Source organism: Micropterus dolomieu, linkage group LG18 (genome assembly GCF_021292245.1).
Source record: "Micropterus dolomieu isolate WLL.071019.BEF.003 ecotype Adirondacks linkage group LG18, ASM2129224v1, whole genome shotgun sequence".
Classification (NCBI taxonomy): domain Eukaryota; kingdom Metazoa; phylum Chordata; class Actinopteri; order Centrarchiformes; family Centrarchidae; genus Micropterus; species Micropterus dolomieu.
In genome coordinates, this window is record NC_060167.1 from 13,463,782 (window position 1) to 13,479,730 (window position 15,949).

At 37.5% G+C, this 15,949-nt stretch overlaps 1 protein-coding gene across 2 annotated transcripts; it reads right to left on the minus strand.

Annotated features, from left to right (window-relative positions):
- Positions 1-451: 451 nt before the first annotated feature.
- LOC123987534 (glutaminase liver isoform, mitochondrial-like) lies at positions 452-15,758 on the minus strand. Of its 2 annotated transcripts, XM_046076513.1 has the most exons (18): positions 15,498-15,758; positions 14,134-14,233; positions 13,923-14,044; positions 10,106-10,235; positions 9,604-9,683; positions 8,663-8,826; positions 7,634-7,692; positions 6,838-6,870; positions 6,674-6,732; positions 6,449-6,515; positions 5,115-5,165; positions 4,817-4,993; positions 4,514-4,645; positions 3,954-4,046; positions 3,805-3,866; positions 3,203-3,279; positions 1,638-1,701; positions 452-732 (listed from the first exon to the last, which is right to left on the minus strand). In XM_046076513.1, the coding sequence occupies exons 1-18, from the start codon at positions 15,668-15,670 to the stop codon at positions 576-578; spliced, it is 1,800 nt and encodes a 599-aa protein (XP_045932469.1). In that variant the 5' UTR covers positions 15,671-15,758; the 3' UTR covers positions 452-575. The 2 variants fall into 2 exon arrangements, with proteins under 2 accessions (XP_045932469.1, XP_045932470.1); XM_046076514.1 differs by lacking the exons at positions 9,604-9,683; positions 10,106-10,235; positions 13,923-14,044; positions 14,134-14,233; positions 15,498-15,758 and adding an exon at positions 9,261-9,302.
- Between the last annotated feature and the right edge of the window lie 191 nt (positions 15,759-15,949).

Below are 15,949 nucleotides of genomic sequence, written 5' to 3' on the forward strand. Positions count from 1 at the left end.
CTACATATAAGCCTACATGAATATTACCATAAAGTGAACATTGTGTCCAGGCTGGTGATATATTCCAGCAGCACTGATTCGAAATTAGTCTGAGTCTGTTAGCAGCATATGTTACTGTTTACACAAACCCACAAATGTTGTATTCTGTTGGCTTGCTTATTATGCTTACTCTCTCCTATTGTCTGTATTGTATTTTCTTCTCTACTTTATATTGAGGGGTGGCGATGGCACAATGGATATGCCTATACCTTTGGTGTGAGAGACCTCAGTTCAATCCCCCACTGTAACCCATCCACCATTGTGTCCCTGAACAAGACACTTAACCCCTAGTTGCTCCAGAGGCATGCAACCTCTGACATGTATAGCAATTGTAAGTCGCTTTGGATAAAAGTGTCCACTAAATGTATATTCCATTTTCCTGTTCACTGATAAACATTCTCTTTTACTGCAGTTTGCATAGTTAATTCATGTTTATTTAGTCATATTCTGCTCTTTGCTTGGCACTCATTTTATGTGCTACAAACTGACCTTCATATTTCAAACATGTTGCACTTTGTAGACTTTATTTAAAGACATCACACCATGCCCTCGATAGTGTCCAACTTTGAGGAATGCTCGGCCTTAGGGTGCTGTATTTCCTGCTGCCTGCAGACCTCCTGGTAGTCTTTCAGCAGCTTCACCATCTCGTCATGTCCGAACTGCATGGCATCATCAACTGGTAGGTTCCCCCACCTGCGCAGCAATGAGTAAAAGTAAAGATAAATAGAGAAATCAGCAGATAAATTATATAGGAGAATTTCCAGCAATGCACATTTCAGTATTCAATTATAGATTAACAATTTGTGGTTAAGACAATTTCAGCTCAAAGGTTCACTCTTAGAATGTATTAATTTATTCACACTTTGGTGTTTCATCTGTTATTAAAGGAAACCCAAAAATGTGGCTATTGTTACTCTATAGGTCATGCTAACTTTGAACTCGCCACCTCTGTTGAAGACATTTGGAGAAACAAGGACTCAAAACAAGCAGGACAAGCTGTGTGAGCCACCTACAGCTTTCCAAAGACAATACTTGTCTCTGTGCCATTATGGCTTACTGCATAGGGATCTACATCTGGGTCAGCTTGCACATAGGTTTGTTTACATGTGTGAGGCTGTCCATTAAGTGTGTGTTTGTGCTAGAGAAGTATAGCAGCAAGTGAGATAAAATGGTTTCTGCCATCAAGTTTCCTAATTTCAAGATTAAAAAATGACAAGATACACGTTGTGCAGTTTTGTCGACTCGTGCTGATAGAGTAGCCACGTTTATGGGAAATACGCCAGGTTGAAATATACCGGAATTATCCTTTAGAGTATATCTACTCTATGCAGATGTAGTTGTGTTTGTATGTTTTGCTCTGAAAGATCATTATACATTTTCAGTTAATGGTAGATGGGATGGGAAAGAAGAAGAAGCATCCAAATGTGGGTTATTCTCAGCAAAGTGAGCTTTCGAAAAAAGGATAGGAAAAGACCTTAACGATTCTATCTGAAAACAACAAAAAACAGACTAGAAGTCAAAATATTTGCTCATGATCAAACATATTGAACAGTTTAGAAATTCAAAGCTAAAGAAGACAGAAGTGATGCTGATCTCACCTGTCTTCTACAAATGGATCAACTTTGCAGGTTTCAGTAAGGAACTTCACCACATCTAAGTGACCTGAGAATAAACAGAAAAGATGACAGTTTATAGTTTCTCGACGCGGAGAATTAGATTCATCTTTTCCTGATAACTTAGAAACCGTTTTCACTTTGGTGTCAAAAAGCAATGCAAGAGCAAAATGCCCATTAAAATTTAAAAAACGATGTATCATTATTCCCGCCAGTCACAAGCCAACTCAGAATCCGATTTAGGAGAAGAAAGCTCTGCCTTTTTCATTTGGAAGAAAACAGTAATCTTGTAAACAAATGACTTCCTTAAAAGGCTCTTTTTGAAAATTTGTACTTTTAAAGACAATGCAGTAGAGCATTAAATTTGTGCTGTGAATAAACTTAGACCACAGCAGAAGACAAATAATCGACCATATGGCGGTCTGTAAGGGTTTGTGAGGTGGTTCTTTAATGGTTTGGTGTAGTATGAGCCAAAGGTACTGTGCCTCTACAGTTAATCACAAATGAAGTGAAAACTAACTTGGCACTAATTACAGCTGTGAGGGTCAAACCAAAGAACTTCTGTAATTTGTGTAAAGTGTAAGTATTTTTCTGTGTCAGTAATATATAAACATAAAATTCCTAATCTTTTTGCCAGATGAAATAATGAGATCAAGAAAAACATTGTTTTTTATACAGAATTAATGAAAAACAGTGTGGGCATGAAGAACAGCAACACATGCAAGTGTCAACGTACAATGCAAGAAAAATGCAATTGTCCTTTCAACTGAGTTTAAATAGAAGTTTGTGGGTGTGTGATAATGGGGATCTTGGGTTGCTGTGTCAAGAATTTCTACATACTGTCTAACCTCATTGTTGTTGGTAGCCAAAACTCTAACAAAGTAAAATGTCATACATCACACCTGTTCCATTAACCAGGACAGGATGAAACAGATGTGACAAGCCGATCAGTGTTTCTCTGAGTTTACACTGTCTCCAGCCAAAGAAAATGTGCCAGGTGCAGTGTTTTACCATAGTCCACCACACAAGAGCAATGTATGTTTTTTAAAACATTACACATTTCAGCTTCAATAACATATAATTACACACTTAAAATATGTTTTCACATATTCTGTCATCTATCTATCTATCTATCTATCTATCTATCTATCTATCTATCTATCTATCTATCTATCTATCAGCTGTTTTAGATTACTTAATAATGAATAAACTCTTGATAGAGTTTAGCAATCTCCATAAACTGGGGGGTAAGTGTTGCATCTAGAGCTGCTGGGGTTCTGGGGTTCAGCTCTCCGGAGGTATTTATTTTTTTATTTTCTGTCAATGTCTCATGTTTTTTTGGAGTTCCTATTTTTGATTTCTGTGCTCTGTAATGCCTTCTCTGACCTTTAATAGCTAAGGATGTCTCTGTGTTGGAATGTTTATTTTTGACCAGTGGTCACACAGATTAGCTGCCTGACTGTTTTATAGTTTTGCCTAAGTTACTTGATTTAGTGTTGCTCCTTTAAAACATATCAAGACCACAGACGAACAAATTATGTGGAGCTCACCCTCTGCTGCAGCGATATGTAGCGCTGTTCGAGAATCATAGTCTTTTAGGTCCATGTCCATGGATGAGAGAGCAAACCTGAAGGAATAAATACCAGTACAATTTAACGATACTTTTGTTGATACAAAAAATATTTTCCCTCATAGTAATAAAAATATACAAAAACAATACACATTTTAGCATTGTACTTAAGTTTGAAGCCACATGCAAATAACAGTATGAGCGATTACGGTATTTTCAGTTACGTCGACATTTATGTTGATATGAGATATTTTACTAACAGCTCCAGAAGATTAATAATTGTAATAATACACAAATAAAAAAGTCACTGGTGTGTCAGAATTGACAGAGTCGTGAGTAGCACCACTCTAGGTGTGTGACAAATAAAATGATGACTGATTAAATTAGTAGAAAAACATTAACAAATGCACATGCTTCAACATAGTGCAAGAGTCAATTATGAGGAGCAAATTATGTGAATCATAAACTATTATAACTGGTCTTAACAGTCATCACATCTCAACCCAGAGATTTTGAACTGAAGTGTTCTGAATTCCATCTATTATACGGGACAAACAATAATCAGGTTCGCTGGTAATGTACCTTCTCAGGGCTGACACATCGCCACTGTAGGCGGCGAACATCAAACTGAAAACAGACTTGTTCTGCAAATAAAGGGAAGTAACATAAGTAATAGAGACAAATAACACATTTAATCATATCAGAGAGAACAAACTAACAAAGCAACAAACCCTGTCATCTCCACCCTGTCTGCGAGGGTCCTGCTTCTTCACAAAGTGCCTCAAGTTGTCATAATTGTGGAAATTGAAGAGTGACACGAGCTCCTGAGGATGATAAGATACAGTATTTATTTTTATTTCTTGTTTATTTGACAGGGACAAATGCATGAGATGCTTTATAAAGTATAAAAAGCAGATCAAGCATACAGGTTTCTAGCCATGACTAATTTGAAACCCCTGTCCCTGAGTACTTATTATTATTATTTTATTATTATTTCTATGTTTTAAGACAAAGACAACTATAATATGAGCAAAACAAGCTTATCAACAAAGGTTATCAGAAAATTCAAACCTAACCTGGTCACTTGGATGTAAAATCAGCCCCTTCTACAATTTGTTCTCTGTAAGGCAGCTACATGGTTTACATCTTGATGATATTGATTGTTTGTGCCTAAACTTTTAGGTGTTGATCGGCCATTAACGTTAATTGATAAGTGCAACTAAGCGGTCCAGTCTGAATTGCAGTCCAAATGCAAAAGAAACAGAAGAGAAACTGTAACTCTCGGTCTTACCTGACAGAAGTGTATTCCCCGGACGCTGTTTCCAACTCTGTCCAGTGGAGGAGACCAACACATCACTCCCATGACATTCGGGATCACCAGCAGTACTGCACCGGACACCCCAGATTTGGCCGGCAAACCCACCTGGGAGATGAGAGTGAGAGGCTGGATGTGGGATTGGATTCATTAACAAGCATTTCCTTCACAGCGTAGGTAAGTGATCACACCGAAAACTGATTCATCTTTTAGTGAACATTATTTCTGTTGTGTCAGAGTGGTGGTGAGAGTCTACACACACTTCCTGGTGTTACTCACATGAAATGCCATCTGACCAGAAAAGTCATACATGCCACACGAGTGCATGAGACTCAAAGTATTTCGGACTGCCTCTGCACTCAGGACACGCTCGCCTGTGATTGGACAGATCCCTCCGTTGGCCAGAGTGGCAGCCATGATACTTCCTGATTCACAGGTCACCTCGATGGAGCAAAGCTGAGACCAAAGGAGTATGAGTTCATGGTCAAAGCTAATGAAACTATTTTCACTACAGCTAAATCAATATCCGACTTAAAGATTCTTCACGAAGAGCTCCATTTATAGCAGAGCAGTTTACCTGGAAGTAGAAGTCCAGGGCATCGATCATATCTGCGTCCGGAGGAAAACACTGGGGAATGAAATATGATCATCATGACTATTTGATTGAAGTATTCTGGCCTAACAGTATTCAGATATACCATACTATCTTAGTTTGGTCCATCAAATGGGATCAGTGTTTCTTGTTATTGCCCTCAACAACACAGTTCCCAGGGTCAAAAGGTAATGCATAACCCCTCTAACACGATAAAGTGGCGATAAGCAGAGGGGTGTGGGAGATGTATGACGAGGCTACAGAGAAGGACTTTCAGTTGTTCTAACAAAACGGATGGCAGAAGGAATTTTATATTTTTTTAGAAATCTAAAAAGAATATTTTAGAGATTAGATAAGATTAAACTGTATTCTGTGATTGGAGATATCTGTAGGAATATTGGGCTCACAAAACCCCTCTTTGACCCCCCAATATCGAAATATAAAACGTATACATCGGACAAGCATGCTATTTTTCCTTTTTTTACCGGACAACAATGATATCTAGGTTTTCTGAACATTAGCTAATGCTTGCAATTGTAAATGCCTTTTATATGTAGAGCTGATACAACTTAATAGAAAATGAATTAACAAGTATTTTGAAATTGATTGTTCATTTAAGTATTTTTTTCCTGCAAAAAAGCCAAATGTTCACGTTTCAGCTTTTCCAATGTGATAATTGGCTGGTTTTCTCTGTTTTGCAGTGTGACGGACTCTGCAGGGTGCATATTGCCCTTGGTGTACTTTCTGTCTCCAAGGCTGCAGACATTGGGCCCGGTGTGCCCCATGCATATAAGCCAGAGCAGCAGTCAGTCTTGGGTTGGACCTCCTCATCTCACAGCTTCCTTTGTTTGTTTGGTTTCTTGTCTTTGTTTTTACAGCACAACATCCATGCAGCACATTTTCACTCATCCACTCCCTACACTACTGACTTTACAGATTCTTCCCACTCATTGGTTTTGCTTATTTTCTTATTAATAAATCACTTTGTTATTTAGTTTACCCCTGTGTCTCCCGTTTTTGTCCAGTCCATGAGCTGGGCTGTGACAGCAGTAACTGATTGGAGGAAATTTTTTTCAAACTTTTCACTGATGTTTATAGACTAAATGAATGAATTAATCAGTGACGCAAGAGAATAACTGGCAGAGTCATCGCAATACGAAAATACAGTAAAAGTTTAAAGAAACATGTCACAAAAACATGTGAATGCAAAAACCCTCAGTTGGAAGTATGTATATAAACATTAAGCTTTGTCTCAAACGGATACAACAGTAAATAAAAGGCATTTATAATGCCGCACATTTCAGCATTCTGTGACGGACCTTCTTCTCTTTCATGTAGTATCCAATGGCAAAATTTCTGTCGCCTGTTTCTTTTTCTGACTGGAACCTGAGAGACAGAGAAGCAGAGGGGGTCAATACTGAAACATCAATAATGCAATAGGGCAGTGGACAGGCAATTTGCCTGACACTTTCAATCTAGGTGTGCTAAACTAAGATGGGTGATAACATAAAATGCCTAAAATGAAATAAAAACAGTACACTCACGTGGCATTGCTGAATCCCACATACTCTTGACCTGCCATCTTTTTCACAAACTCCATAACCTTGGCGAACAAAGACAAAATTATATGTGTAATGCAGCATAACTCTGACCACTGAGATAATCATATTCAGAGATATACAGAGAAGAGAAGAGGCACTCTACTTACATAGTCGAATTTCTCTGCCTTATTTGAACGAGGCTGCAAACAAAGCGATATATGCTTGTATAAAAATATGCTGATTGTAATTGCTACACTCATGCCATTCCCATAGTCATGAAAACCGAAAATGACTTAAGTACTACTCATTAGACATTGTGAAACAATACATGAATGATTCACCGATTGCATAATTTAGTATCCTATTATTAGCTGGTACAGCAAGAGGAAAGATTAGGCAGTGATCATAAACCACAGAGCTCAGGAGGAGTTCAGGTACTAAACAGGACAACTATATATCTCAACAGACACTCAACAAACTTCATGCTCTAAACTACAACATAACGCACATATCATGGCCATACAGGGCTGGCAGAACTTGTTCATTATTTAAAATAATAACAAGATTAATATTTTTGCAGAATCCATTTGAATACTTGGCAGCTTTGGTAGCTTTGTCTAGCTAAAAAAAACATTCTTCAATGTAATGAGAAATATGTCAATAAAGGTTTCAAATAATGACAATAAGCGACTCATTTGTTAAAAAAAAATATGTATGCAACAATTAACAATAATAAGCAATGATTTTTGCTGACTTTCATGTGCGGAGTCCCGCAAAATATAATGATAATCCACAAATTCCATGACCAGTGGGAATCCTGTCAATTTCTGAATGTAAAAAAGCTTGAGTGATTCCAAAGTACAAGTAACAGTTTGTAAAATTTTCTGTGTCACTGACTTTTTGCTAAAAGAGAGTGATTTACTCTATGTACTGACTCAACACCATGCATGTCCATCTGTTTACCTTGATAAGAGAGCTGATCACTATGGCTCCAGCGTTCACCATGGGGTTGTGGGGTTTATCTGGGAGAAAGAACAATGAGATAAGGCACAACGTTGATATGGAGTTCTATACTAAATAATACATTTGTTGTTTGGGCACTAATCAATCAATTATTCAATCAATCAGTACATTATCTTTATTGCCTAGTCCCTAGTATAGTATTGTGCCTAGTATAATATCATATTCTAATCTTACTAATACCATCAAAAGCTAGAACCAGCAAGTGTTTGGTATTTTTGATAAAAAAAAACAATTCCAATTAATAATCAATTATCAAAATAATTGCAGATTAAGCTTTGGTTGATTGATTAAACGATTAACCCCTTAACGCTTACTGTCACGAATTTGCATCACACCGCTTCGTTTCAAACTGCAGCCAAGATAGCATATGAATTCCATCAATGCCTGTTTGTGCATATTCGATATGTACCTAGGAACCTTTTGCAAGCACTGGTTTCTCGTTTTTATTTCCTGTCGTCGCTTATTTGCATCATACCTGAATTTATATCTTTCCTATGTTCTATAGAAAAATTAACAATCTCCACTTAATTTAGCATCAACTTGAAAGCAAATGAAAACAAAAATAATACATTTTCTTATATAATGGTAAATACATACAGGTGTCAAGGGGTTAACTAGCAGTTTTAGCTCTAGAGCTTGCATTATTATGCAATTGGAAAAGTTAACGAGAGACAGAAGAGAGAAATGGCATGACCTTTACAATATTTACTGCAAGAGAATTATTGATTACACATCTAAAGTGCAATTAAAATTGTGAGCCTCCGACCACAGCTACATTTCTTTCTTGTTTGCAAACAAAAAACAAAGCTTTTAAAAAGATATGATGTGGTGAAAATATGATGGAGGAAGACAATAATCATTCAGTGAGTAATTACACAGATACAGTCAGTAAATCATATAAATATCTCAAGAAGTGTCATTTCCTCACACTGGGTGATGTACGCAGGACAGTGATGATGCCTTACACACCTTCATCATCAAGCGACAGCATATTGAACTTGAGTCCACTGGGCTCCATGCCAACATAACGGTGAACAGTCTCTGTTCCTGCCTCATGGACAGCGACAGCGTACTGCAGGGGTTTCACACAGGACTGCAGGCAGAAAGGCAGCTTGGTGTCACCTACTGAGTGCCTGGAGGAAGAAGACAGAGTAGATACATAAAAAAGAACAAAGAATATAGAAAATAATGTTTCCAGTTACACTTAACATAAAACTGCTCCACTTTGACAATCACACCAGGAAGATGTACTGTACTTTGCAGTCTGGTCGTATTGCTGAGTACTACCACTCATATCTGTTGGGCACTGGGCCGTTTGAGCAAAGGGGGTGTCTTGCGCAAGAGTCATGTCAACGATACCAATATGAGAAAGGGCAAGTACAACTTACAGCTTTCCTATCAAGAACTATCCTCTTTTCTTCAGGAGGCCTAAAATCTTTAATCATCGAAAGCAAGAAGACTTTGCATGACAGACAAGTTCAGTCTATCATTAACAGAAAGTACTAATCTTATTAGATTAAAAGTACATTCATTATCTTGAAAACAGTAATTGAGTTAACAGTCTCACCACATGGCTCATTCAGTAGTTGTTCTGAAGCATTCAAACACCTTACACAGTCTTCTTCATCCTCCTCAGTCACATCAAATCACTCTCAACTTGGAAGCAAGCAAGGACAAGAAGTCTTTTAAGCGCTCTGAAATGTTCTTATTTGAACATCTAGAATTCAATAAACTCCCATCTACTGAGTGTAGGGACATTTCTTAGTAGACTTAATTCGGGTAATAGGTGAGATATATCTCAGGGACAGGTCACACTTGGGGAGCAGAATGCTCCCTGAATTTACAGCCATAGTTCATTGCCCCTGTCGATGAGGCTGTTTTTTGTCAAATACAAATCTGTAATTAATTACCTCTGGCCATCCACTGTACACAAAGACACACCCCACAGTTCGGGGCTAAACTTGGCCAACTGGGGGATGTAGTCTGCAACCTAAAACCAGAATACACAAGAGAGCCACTGTGAGTCCAACCAGTTGAACATGACGGAGTAAGTGTCACAACCATAGGTATTGCAGCAGAGGAGGGGTTTAATTATTTTTATTCTGAGCTGGAAGATGGAGTAAGGAAGAGTCAGTGAAGAGAGTCAGCATTTTCTGTCTCATCTTCAGTATACAATTTGATGCAAATTGTGGAAAGGCAGCATGAAGTTATAGAGAGCCATTTCAATCTTTAACTGATTGTTCCTGACTATATTGTCTGCAGTACATATCACAATATGTGAAATAGTTAGTTAACCACATGTGCAAGGCTTAAACAATGCTAAGCTATCTATTTCTAAACTCCTTGTGTTCACTCAAGACCTAGAAATTCCAATTGTATATAATAACGAACAAACACACAACAAATACCTACCTTCCCATCTCTTTGTTTTTGCACTGTGTTGTAGATTTCATTGATCTTTTGTGCAAACACATCAAACTCAGGGATGATAAATTTCTTTCTGAAGGCCTGGATCAGCAGGACAATGTTTCCACCGACACACCTGAAAGGAAAACACCATAATGAGGAAGTACTCCGAAGCAATTAGTGAAAATGTAATACTTTCCTAAATATTATTTTACATATAATATTATTTTAATATTTTCTAAATATTAAAGTAATTTTTTTACTTGTAAATGGCTAACTCACTTTCCTCAATACTGAGTTCACCTTTGCAAAACTCTTGAAACACAGTCTTCACAGCAGAAGTCAATGTGGACTAAACTATGGATCCCTTTTCATTGCTCTGACACAAAATACATTCAATGACTGCATCTTTCAGAATCCATGAACTGTTTTCTCACTCAAACTCAACCACCACCAACAGTATTTACAGTCTGTTCTGGACATCTTAATATACTATTGTCAAAACTGTTAAAGTTCAAGTTTATTTATATAGCACATTTAAAAACAACACTAGTTGACCAAAGTGCTTTCCACAATAGACAACAGATATATATGACAACAGTAGAAAAAGTAAAAAATAAAATAAATGTCACTACTCAACACTGTTTGAAGGCCAGTGAAAAAAGATAGGTCTTTAGCAAGGATTTGAAAGTGTCAGGAGTTTGGGCATTTCTTATTTGAACAGGTAAAGTATTCCAAAGATTAGGAGCAGCTACTGAGAAGGCTCGGTCACCTTTAGTTTTTAAAGTTCAAAACACAACACAGACTTGCTACAAATAATGCTACATATAAATAAATATATAAAATTAAAATGCATTAACTCGTAATTGGGGCCTTCAACACTGATCGCCTATTTTCTGTCCCTGATTACCTCAATGTGCTGGTTGAGGAAAGGGGGGCAAGTGAGGCAGAACGCAGAAGGTTTTGTAACGGTATGGGGCAGTGTGGCATTTCACCAATTCCAGTCACAGATTGGTTTACAGCCCAGCCTAGCATGGTGTCACTTTTCCTTCCAACTTTACTCTCCATTACAACCCCATAGAGGAATTATTGTCCTCACGGTGGTTTAAAGTTTATGACCACCAGCCACATGATCAGATGTGGCTTTTGGACGCAATGAAAGCTGGATGTCTGGACATACAGTATCTGCATAAGACTGCCAGAGATGGATCGGACATGCAGGAGTCATTATAGCTTTATTAATTATTAATACATAAAACATCACATCAAAACAATATTTATACATACACGTGACAAAGTGTCACTGTTGAGAGACAAATGTTGTCAGTGTTCATGTATAAGAGCTGATCCTGAGATGGGTATCAAGTGTTTTGGTTGCATTAGTGCATTTTGGATGTGAGATTAACTATTGCGCTGTGAGTTGCATGTCCGTAAAGAGAACTGTGTGTACGGTTTTGAAAAATGTGAACTCAGTGTAGAGATTGTGTTACAAATTTTAAAACACTGTAACATAGTATGTGTGTGGAGTGTGTGTGTATGTGTGTGTGTGTTTGTGTGTGTGTTTGTGTGGATTCACGGGTGTGAGTGCAGAGCAGCAGCTGCTAGTTATCAGCCTGAGCAATAGGCCTTTGCTTTTGACATTAACTAATGCTGACATGTCCTAACACAGTACATAACACTGACTTGCATACCTCTGGGTTTTGACTAACCAAAAGGAATATTTCACCACATGTCTATGCACATGTTAGCTTTCATTGAAGTGTTAACATGCATGATTAATTACTTGTTTTGTTTAGCTATACATTAACCAACAGAACCCACAGTGATATGGTAAATATATACATGTGTTTTTGTTGTTAGCTATTATTATATTTTTGGTATTATTTATTTAACTGATTGCAGGTCGAAGAAATAACTATTTTCCTTGACACTATTCATGACCCCGGGTCATTAACCCCCAACACAGCCCTTCGTGTATATGATGGGAGTGGGAGCATGACCACTAAAGCGCACCATAAACTACAGCCTTAAAAACTACCACAGAGCTGAATCAAGACCTTTCAGTCAGTCTCAAAAATGTATTAATCAAATTACATTGCATCATAAATGTGTTCATGTTATTGTGTCAACCTTCTTCAGTTCTGACTCCCTCCACATCCATCATGTTGACTACCTTGCTACTGTCATCAAGTATTTAGAACGTAAAGCATGTTGAAGACAGAGGCAGAGCGACAATCATGCCGCAGGTCTATATACAACAATCCTTCATTACAATGGATTGTTGTTGGAAGGTCAGACTAAAAATAGTTTGGTCTCATGCCTGCGCCGGGTGGTGAATGGAAAACAAAACACAGTGAGACAGTCAACGTTGAGATACAAGTCCATTTTGATGGGAAGAAGAGCAACACTCCCAGAAACGGGCAACAAAAGTGAGACAAATCTAGTGTTATATGTTCTGTCAACTATGTGATTAAATCCATAATTCTTGGGCACTATTGCTCATTAAAGTTGCCCAGAAAGTTACCCTTGCTTTTGAGTTGCAGATCTGCTATATTAGAAGTTTATGTACAGATGGTAAATCCTTTCATAATTTGTGGGCTTTTGAGAAAGCACACAGAGAATATAAAATCACAGCAAATAAGAATCTGAGCTAAAGCATTATGTTCAGGAGTTTACCCCTGGCTCAAAAACATCCCGATGTTTGCAGTGAATATATAATATACTGTATCATGTGTCCCTTAGGATGAAGACATAACTGGACGTACTCAGAGGCAGTTTACCTTAAAGGTTCAGTGTGTAAGTTTTAGTGGCATCTAGTGGTGAGGGTAGCGAATTGCAACCAGTAGCTCATGGTTCATTCAAGCTCTCCTCAGATGGTCCCTTTTCCAGAGTTTTGAAGTCATTCTTCCGACCTCAGTGTGTTCAAGTGCTCTTAAGTCGGAATGTGGAATCAGTATGGACGCTACTACAAAGATGTGTTGGATTAGTATTATCAGAGCATATAAATGACACACAGACATCTATTTCACTCTACATGGACAGCAAATTAACTGTTATAACCATATTACAAATTACATGTATGAAAAATATGTAAATGCAATATGTGATTTTGCACGAATCAAAGTTCTGTTTACTTCTTTATGTCCATATTTTATTTCTCTTTTTGTAATAAAGATTGCAATATAATATACATAACTATGTTTTCAGTGTTGTATAACCTTACATAGACCTTACATAATGAACCACTATATTTTTATTACCTTAGAATGAGCCATTTCTATCTACATACACCGCAGGTATATCTTCTTACATGGATGTCACCATGTTGTGCCTGCCATGCTTCTACAGTAACCCAAATGGACAAATGGTGCTACGTTGAATATGTACAAAGAAGACGAAGTAGAAGAAGAACAAGTAACGTCAACAGGTTTATTAGAAGTAAGAAAAGAAGAGAAATTTGGACAAATGGAGGACCACACGTATTATTTAGCACAAGAATCGACAGAGCGGGTCGATTGGCTGTATATCATCCCAACAGAATAAAACCCTTAGCATTTGGTTTGTGATGAATTTTAAAAGTAAAAAAAGTTTTTATAAATTATATAAAGTTGATTTCCAAATAAAATGGGACCGTTTGCAAGATAATCAGTCTTTGTTGTGAGCCGTGTGTCCTCTCTCTACATGGTAAGCGCACTCAAGTTATGTGCATCTACATATTTTAAGTTTTTCTGCTGTTTTTAGTAAATTGCTGTCTATTAGTTCACTAGGTGATTGATTGTTTGATTCAGTCTTCACCACTTGTCTATCGCCTCCACTGTCTCACCTGTGGAAAAGGTCTCTGTCCATTATCACCTCGCTAACAGATTCATTTGCAGCGCGTCGAAGCTTCTCCATGCAGTCCTTCAGACGAGGGTCTGATGGGTGAAGGCCAGTTTTCTTTAGGGCCTGCAAACGACAATAGAACAGATGAAAACATGATAACAATGGATGGATGGATGTCGCTGGGGATGGTGGGTGTTCCTTCAACTACTTACTGAGGTAAAGTATGAAATGGGGACTTGCTCTTTCCCCTCTGTGATGGTGTAATAAAGCATGTCTTCCACTCCAGAGCTGGGGGACTTTGAATACACATTCCTGCCGAAGTGAAGAGTAAGCTCTTGAAAACAGGAAAGCCATCATTCTTCTTGTGTTATTTATTTACACAAAGCTACAAATGACGTGGCTCAAATGATCATTTCCTTTTGAGATTGACTTTAGGTTAATTTACAGATAAATTTGATTTAATTTGATTTAATTTATTAGGATCCCCATTAGCTGAGGCAAAAAAGCATCAGCTACTCTTCCTGGGGTCCACACAAAACACTGAATAAGAATAACAACATACTACACAATCAATGCACAAAATAACACATTACAAGAACATACACAGTCAATGCACAAAAGAATAGCTTACAAGGAAAATACAATCAATAGACAGACCAAATACACAACATAATAAGACATCACATTCAAAACAAATACATAATCATACACAGAAATAACAAATTATAAAGAAATACAAATATAAAAGAATGTATGACACACTCTGTTTTCTAATATAAGCAGACATGAAATATTCCTTTATTTGTTTTGTTTTTTTAAACTAATATTATTTTGAGCTTTAACAATCTGACCTGGAAGGGCATTCCATTCAACCATAGCTTTATATTACACTGTTGTACATGTTGTTTTGAGTTTGTAAGTCATGTCAGTATGACAGAAAACATTGTGTTCTTTTTTGTATATGTGTTATGATTTTCAGGACTGTTCCTCTTATTATTTTAAATAATTCTGCAGTATCTTTATGCGGTTTTATTTTGACATGTTCACCTGCAGTTTGTATACAGGAGACCTTTTGTCTTTGAAGCTCTGATGGGTGTCCCATGTTGCTTTAAAAACTCTCCTATCAAAGTGCTGATTGACTAATCTATAGCTGACACATGCTGCTAACTGATACACTGATACCTGTAACATGTACCAGTAACTTTTCTTTCTGACCTGAATTCTCTTCCATTAGGCATTGAGATGATTTACTCTGGATATCCTGTGTCCATAATATATATGTTTTGAAATACAGTGCTGGAATGTAACACGTGCTTTAGCAAATATAGCTCTCAAATCTGTACTTTCATTTGAGGAATTTTTTACTCCCATTACATTTGTGTGATTACTTACTTTAAAAATGAAGATGTACAAAAAAAAGAATACTTTTACTTAAGTAAAGGATCTGAATATACTAACTCCACCACTGTTGCAATGTGTCTAATAGGCCTATATTTAATATCCAAATCCGGCTAAAACTCATTTATCAGTGACGCTGTGGGAGAATCCACATCAGCAGGAAGGTTATGCCACTTACGTTTTGAGATGGAAATGATCAAAGTGAGCAAGCGGTCGTCTCTGGGGCATTGTTGTTGATTTAGTGCTCAGACAACATGCTGGCTGGATGATGAAAACCTTCTTCGCCGCTTCAGTGTTTTTGACGATCAGCTGTCCAGAGTTTGACAGACGCAACGCTCTCAGACAGTTCATGGCTGCGACACACGACAGCCCGATCTGATCTCTATTTAACTCTACTTAACTGACGGTGAACAATAAGCTCCAGGAGCTACAACACCGCGGGGTTTTTGAGTGGGTGTTCTTTTTTGATCGGCTCCTGCGAGGTCACTGACTTTCAAAAGATAGGGGGGAAGTTTTGCTGCCTTCAGGTGTCGTCGGGAATAGTGCCAAAACTAACTTATGCGATATAGCTTGTGTTGTTAAAATATAGCTATATGTATGCCTGATATTTAGCATATACACTTCAATATA